This window comes from Coenobita brevimanus, chromosome 85 (assembly GCF_032717465.1).
Source record: "Coenobita brevimanus isolate Jiangsu-jjx chromosome 85, ASM3271746v2, whole genome shotgun sequence".
Taxonomy (NCBI): Eukaryota; Metazoa; Arthropoda; class Malacostraca; order Decapoda; family Coenobitidae; genus Coenobita; species Coenobita brevimanus.
The window spans coordinates 2,280,001-2,287,500 of record NC_137038.1 but is presented as its reverse complement, the minus strand read 5'-3'; the positions used below and the strand labels follow the sequence as shown (position 1 = coordinate 2,287,500).

At 45.2% G+C, this 7,500-nt stretch overlaps 1 protein-coding gene across 1 annotated transcript in view; it reads left to right on the top strand.

Moving 5' to 3' along the window:
• Window positions 1-7,500, top strand: part of LOC145410388 (calcium-activated chloride channel regulator 2-like) — a 24,887-nt gene that overhangs the window by 12,722 nt on the left and 4,665 nt on the right. The window contains exons 7-13 of the mRNA XM_080280541.1: window positions 1-115; window positions 2,375-2,614; window positions 3,276-3,465; window positions 4,629-4,720; window positions 5,660-5,853; window positions 6,583-6,854; window positions 7,155-7,415. The exon at window positions 1-115 is cut by the window's left edge and continues 4 nt beyond it. Of these exons, the coding sequence (XP_080136667.1) occupies window positions 1-115; window positions 2,375-2,614; window positions 3,276-3,465; window positions 4,629-4,720; window positions 5,660-5,853; window positions 6,583-6,854; window positions 7,155-7,415 (1,364 nt within the window). The remainder of the gene's footprint in view (window positions 116-2,374; window positions 2,615-3,275; window positions 3,466-4,628; window positions 4,721-5,659; window positions 5,854-6,582; window positions 6,855-7,154; window positions 7,416-7,500) is intronic.

The following is a 7,500-nucleotide window of genomic DNA, read 5'->3' as shown; positions in this document are numbered from 1 at the left end:
CCAGAACCCCCCACTTCCCGACATGCCCCTGGACACAACCCCTTCAGTTCGAGTGGTGCAGAGGGGCCCCACACCTGCTCTGTTCGTTCTGGTGGATTGTAATTGTGGCGCCCAGGTAACTCATTAATGTTATTTACCTTTATTTACCTTTATTTGTGGCTAATTATGTGACTGCGTTGATTTATGTGATTATGTGATTGTTTATGTGGACATTTGAGGTGCACAGGTAACTCATTTACTTTATTTATCTCTATCCATTCTTACTTACCTTTATTTCTATGATTATTTGCAGGTAACGTATTTATTTATTAACTTTACTGACATCTGTGTGAGATATTTTATAAGTAACGCATTTATTCACTCTATTTGTGTGATTACCAACCGGAACTAAAAACAACAACAACAACAACAACAAAAAGGGTGGAAATTGAAGTGCTAGAGCCACACTTAAAGTGTTTCTTAAGTAAACAGTATTCAAGACAATTTGTGAGACCCAAGATATTCATAAATTTCCTTGAGTCTACCTTGATTCTTATAAATATTCTTAAGTCTTACACCTCTTCACCTCAAAACCATGATGAATATTTAAGATGCTGAGCTAATATTCATAAAATTTCTTAATATGTACGTCAGGTAAAAGTGAAAAAAAAAGTAAAAATAATATAAATATGGAGTACTAGTGAAAATACAGGTGAGAGAACAGGTGAGAGCACAGGTGAGAGTACAGGTGAGCACAGGTGAGAGTACAGGTGAGAGTACAGGTGAGCACATACAGGTGTTTTATTTTAGTTTCCTTAGTGAGCCTTGCCTTCATTTACCTCTGTCTGTCTGTCTGTCTGTCCGTCTGTCTGTCTGTGTCTGTCTGTCTGTCTCTCTCTCAAGTCCTAGTGCTATTAAGTTAGTACATTTAATCTCTGTCTATCTGTCTGTCTGTCTTTCTTTCTCTCTCTCTCTCTCTCTCTCTCTCTCTCTCAAGGCCAAAGGAAATTTTTATCTGCATAATGGTCACTGGTTATACCGCCTTGCTTCGTGTGTGTGTGTGTGTGTGTGTGTGTGTGTGTGTGTGTGTGTACTAGTTACATAGATACACAGACTACACAAAGCCTTAACGTTAATAACAAAAATTGTTGATTTTATAGACTGGAAAATTGCTAAGCCGAAAAAAAGTCTCCTAACCTAGAGAGAGAGAGAGAGAGAGAGAGAGAGAGAGAGAGAGAGAGAGAGAGAGAGAGAGAAATGGTGGAATAAAAGCGAGAAGGGATAATGGGAGGACATTAGCATTAGAGCACGCACACACACACACACACACACACACACACACACACACACACATTTCCTCTCTCTCTCTCTCTCTCTCCTCCCTTAAGCTCTCTCAATGCTTACTCTCTCTTTCATCTTCATTATCTTATTCCCCTCTTCATCATGGTCTTTGTTTGTATCCCTCCTTTGTTATCCTCTCTTTCTCTCTCTCTCTCTCCCTCTCTCTCCCTCTCTCTCTCTCTCCCTCTCTCTCTCTCTCTCTCTCTCTCTCTCTCTCTCTCTCCTGAAAGCTTACTATGTTGTGTATTCATTTCCTTGTGATTTAGTGAGTTATTACCTCCGCAATCTAGTCGGAGGGGGTTATGTACTCATCCCAGTTTGTCTGTATGTTTGTTTGTCCACATGATATCTCAAAAAGTTATTAATGGATTTGAGTGAAATTTTGTGGATACGTGGGCCATGGGTCAAGGAAGAAGTGATTATATTTTGGTGGTGATATGAATTGTCTGATAAAGGCGTTGGGAGAAGTACATGCTGAGGGGTATATTCTTGGTGTCGTTGTTGTTGCTTATGCTTGTAAATTAATCAAACTCTCATCCTTCCCTGATCACCTCTTGCTTCACCTCACTTCACCTCAACTTACCTCTACTAACCTCTTAATTAACCCTCCCACTCAACCCCACCCCACACAACCCAACCTACCCAACTCTACCCAAACCCACCTTAACCCAACCTAACTTACCCTACCCTAATCCAATCCAACCCAACCCACCCTAACCCAGCCTAACTTACCCTACCCTAATCCAATCCAATCCAACCCAACCCAACCCAACCCATACCCAACCCACCCTAACCCAGCCTAACTTACCCTACCCTAATCCAATCAAACCCAACTCAACCCATACCCAATCCACCCTAACCCAACCTAACGCACTCTACCCTACCCTATCCTATCCTACCCACACCCAACCTAACCCGAACCCATCCCAACCCAACCCAAACCCAACCCACCCTAACCCAACCTATCCCAACCTAACCTAACCCAACCCAACCTAGCTCAACCCAACCCAACCCAACTCAACCTTACCCAAGCCAACCCAAACTCCCCACACAGGAAGACTGCCTGGGCTTGGACATCTACGCCCAGCTTAAGCCAGTGCTGAGGGGGGCGTTGGAGGGGGGCGGCATCCCCTGGGCGGGCATAGGGAGGTACCTGGATAAATTGCTAGCCCTCCTTTACGAACCCGATATATTGAGGCCGATCGAGGAAATTAACGTGGATGAGTTTGTGGATTATTTACCTGGGACGAAAGTTACCGACCCGGAATCAACACCTGAGTACGCTCTTATACAGGTAATGCTGGTTGGTTTAGCTTTATTTCTCTCTCTCTCTCTCTCTCTCTCTCTCTCTCTCTCTCTCTCTCTCTCTCTCCTTGTTAAGATCCTTCATAAGTCTTTTATAAATTCTCCCCTACAAGTTAATATGCCACAGAAAACAGCGGAATTTTTAAGTCTGTTTATAAATGCTCATAATGACGATGATGATAATAATAATAACAAAAATAATAATAATAATAATAAATATGATCTATATTATAATGATCCAATTTCTGTATGTTTGTTGGTTTGTTTGTTTGTTACTGTAACACAACATAAACGGCACAACGCTGCGCTATTTTTGGTAGAGCAAGGTACAGTGAAAATGCTCCAACCTGAAGAATAAAACAATTTCCAGTCCAATAGGGCCACCGGTTCCCGAGTTATGACTGATTTATGACCTTTTGACATTAATAGCAGGCCGCCGAAGGAGGTCTTTAAACAAGTAATATAATAATAATAATAATAATAATAATAATAAATAATAATAATACCACTACCACCATCATCACCACCACTACTACATCTGTTACCACCACCACCACCACCACTATTACCACTACCATCACCACCACCACCACCACCACTACCACAAAACACAACTAACCTCCCCAAACCCCACCCAACCCCCACAACAGGTCCTGGAGAAGCTCCCCAACAGCGCCTACACGGGGAGAGTGAACATCCTACTGGTGCAAATGATTAACACGACTGAGGATGGGACGCTCTACCCAGCCCACCTCACCACCAACGTCTCTGTTACTGGCGTGCTGTATGGCTCTGAGGAATTTAACCCCTGGATGGAGCAATTGACAGAGGAGACGCATGGTGGGGTGGTTTGGTGTCTGTCTGTTTCTCTGTCTCTTTATGTGTCTCTCTGTCACAGGAATTTAACTCTTGGATGGAACAATTGACAGAGGAGAGGCATGGTGGGATGGTTTGGTCTCTGTCTCTTTCTGTGTCTCTGTGTGTCTCTGTCTCTGTCTCTGTCTCTTGGATGGAGAAAACTGACCAAGGAGACATATGGTGGGGAGTCCTGTCTCTGTCTATCTGTCTGTCTGTCTGTCACTCTCCGCATCATAAATTAAGCAACAAACCCAACGACACGCATTTTCAAAAGCAATAAACGACGTCACACTGCATCACACTACAGGAAGTTACCTATTCACACTAACAACAAAAACACAGTAATAAAAATAATAATAATAATAATAATAATAATAATAATAATAATAATAATAATAGATAACAATAACCCTAGTTGGTAAGAAAATAAATACTGTACGTTTAAATTTTCAATCCTGTTTTAAAAATGTCTGAATAATAGGAATCAACCACATAATTTTTAATCCAATCCAGATTACATGAGGATATCAATAACATCGTGATTGACTTAAGAAAAAACGCAAATACGTAAACTGTCTTAAAACACCTCTGCCCACACCTGTCACCATCTTCTATAGTCGATCCTCAAAGAAAACGATGAGGAATTGAGTTTTAGGTTGGGTGTGTTAATTCAAACTTAATGTAGCCTTATTTTCACTGACCTAACCCAGCCTAACCCAAGCTAACCTACCCAATCCAACCCCACCCTGCCCAGTTCACCCCATCCCAACCTGAACTAGCCTAAAGCAGCCTAACCTAACCTAACCTAACCCAATCCAACCTAACCTAATCCAACCTCATCCAGTCAAACCCTATCAAATAGAATCTAATCCAACCCAACCCAACCCTACCCTACCCTACCCAACCCTACCCTACCCTTCTCTACCCTACCCTACCCTACCCAACCCTACCCAACCCTACCTTAACCTACCCTACCCTACCCTACCATGCCCTACCCTACCCTACCCTACCCTACCCTACCCTACCATGCCCTACCCTACCCTACCCAACCCTACCCTACCCTTCTCTACCCTACCCTACTCTACCCAACCCTACCCAACTCTACCCTATCCTACCCTACCCTACCCTGCCCTCTTTCCCTACAGGCACCTACTACTTCAATTCTGACTACGATCCTCAGACAGTCCAAGATGCTCTTCTGTCGCTCATCGAGAAGGGAGACACGACATCGTATACGGTATGTGTGTGTGTGTGTGTGTGTGTGTGTGTGTGTGTGTGTGTGTGTGTGTGTGTGTGTGTGTGTGAGAGAGAGAGAGAGAGAGAGAGAGAGAGAGAGAGAGAGAGAGAGAGAGAGAGTCTATTTTTTACCTACCAACCAACCAACATATGAATGTACGTATGTATGTATGTACCAATCATCTTTATCAATTTAAAGTACCCAAAATGAAACCAAAAATAAAAAAACACCAAAGCAAGAGAAATTCACACCCACACACACCCACCCACACACACACACCCACCCACACAAATACCCCCCTCCCACCCACACACAATCCTCCCTATCATTCCCCAAGCACTCTCTCATTAACAGTACTAATAATTCTGATATCACATGCTATAATAATCAATACTCTCTCCTCTCTAATGACCCCCAGAGCCTATAATTATGTACTGTTAAAGAGGATAATAATCTTGGCATAATTATAGGGCTAATTATACCCCCACGTCTACTGGCTGGAGTTATTTTCTTTATTAAAGCTAATTTCGAAAAATGATTGGCGATTTAAAATGGTAATGTTATTCTTACCCTCCCTCCCCCTCCTTCTGCCTTGTTCTCTCTCTCTCTCTCTCTCTCTCATTTATTCCCTCCCTTCTCCTCCTATTCCTCTCTCCCTCCCCCCTTCTCTTTCTCACTCCCTCCTCCTTCCCCTCTCTCTTCTTTCTCTCTCTCTCTCTCTCTCTCTCTCTCTCTCTCTTTCTCTCTTTCTCTCTCATATCCACTCCAGACCTCAATCCACCCTTTCCTATCTAACACTACCCCCTCCCCCCCTCTCTCTCTCATATCCACTCCTTCACACCTCAATCCACAACACTACCTCTCTCTCTCTCTCGCTCTCTTTCTCTCTCTCTCTCTCTCATCCACTCATCCACCTCTCTTCCACAGCTGGCCCAAGAGGAATTCGACTCTGTAACTCAAGCAAAGGAAGTGGATGTGCAAGTGGATGAGACACTGGGCATTAATACCTCTTTCTCCACCGTCTTCGAGCTTGAGGGTGGAAAGATGACGGTGGTGGAGCCAGGTGGAACAGAGACAGAAGTGGATGATCCTTATACCTACGAGGTCCCGGATGCAGAGGCTGGGTTGTGGAAGTAGGTGGATGGGTGTGTGTGGATGGGTGGGTGTGGTGGATGTGGATGTGGGGATGGGTGGGTGTGGTGGATGGGTGGATGGGTGTGGATGTGGGTGGTTGGGTGTGGGTGGATGAGGATGGGTGTGGTGGATGAGTATGTGTGGATGGGTGGGTGTGGTGGATGTGGATGTGGGGATGGGTGGGTGTGGTGGATGGGTGGATGGGTGTGGATGTGGGTGGTTGGGTGTGGGTGGATGAGGATGGGTGTGGTGGATGAGTATGTGTGGATGGGTGGGTAAGATGGATGCGTGGGGACAGTTTATGAGTAAGGGTGGATGTTTGGATGAGGGTGGATGGGTGTGGGTGGAGGTGTGGATATAGTGGATGAGAGTGGGTGAGATGCGTAAGTATGGTTGATTATTTAATATTCAAAAAGATGAAAGCCAAAAAATGCTATCCCTTAAAAACTCCACATTCAAGATCAAATTATTTTGCGACACACACACACACACACACACACACACACACACACACACACACACACACACACACACACTCAATACACCTCTGACACCTTCCTCACCTATCACCTCTACGTCACCCCTCAACACACGTACCATACCAATCTCACCCTCCATACCACTCACCCCTCCCTCACCTCTCTCTCACCCCTCCCTCAACCCTTCCTGTCCTGTCACCCCTGTCACTCCTCTCTCACCCCTCTCACACCCCTCTCTCACACCCATAGAGTTCGCGTAGAAAACAAGATATTTGGAGGGTCAGCCAGTGTCGAGGTAACCAGTAATCCGCGCCCAGGTGTAGGTGAGATCAGCGTTCTCACCTGGTCAAACGCGCCACACCTGACCTCCCTTGACCTCGCGACCTCCAACCTCGCCCTCTACACCTCCGTCACGGTCAGCGATAAGGCGGTGACGGGACTGGATGTGACGGTGACGCTCTATACCGACCCTGATTCTGGAGTTTCGGCGACTGTGACGTTGAGGGATGATGGTCTGGGAGGTAAGGGCTCTCTCTCTCTCTCTCTCTCTCTCTCTCAACTCCGCTACTGTATTTACATCCATCCATCCCTCTACTTAACTCATACCCTCTTCATCTTACACACATCAATCTACCCATCCATCAATCCCTCTATTTATCTATCTATCTATCTATCCTATACATTAACTACTGTATCTAAATCCTTCCAGCCCTCATCCTACAAACATCCATCCACCCATCCATCAATCCATCCCTCCATCTATTTATCCATCTACATATCCCTCCATCTACTTATCCATCTATCCATCTATCTATTCACAGATCCAGACGTCACCCTGCACGACGGTATCTACTCTGGCTACGTGATCGACTACAACGGACTGGCCAACGCGGAATCGACGCTCTTCTACGCTGATGTCTCCGTTCAACCCTCCGACGCATCTAAATCCTCACACCGGCGCTTCGATACACCCGACTCAAAGCTCCGAAACAGCCGCGATCCCCAAATTCGCTCTCCGGGGACGCGAATTTTGCCCCAGGACCCGTGTAAGACCCCTGTTCGATCCCCCCGCCGGTCAGACTGTGGGATATAGTTTGTTTTGTTATCTATGTTATCTGGCTTTCTACTCAACAGCCCCCAGTTTGATCCACAAGCTATCTAACCAAA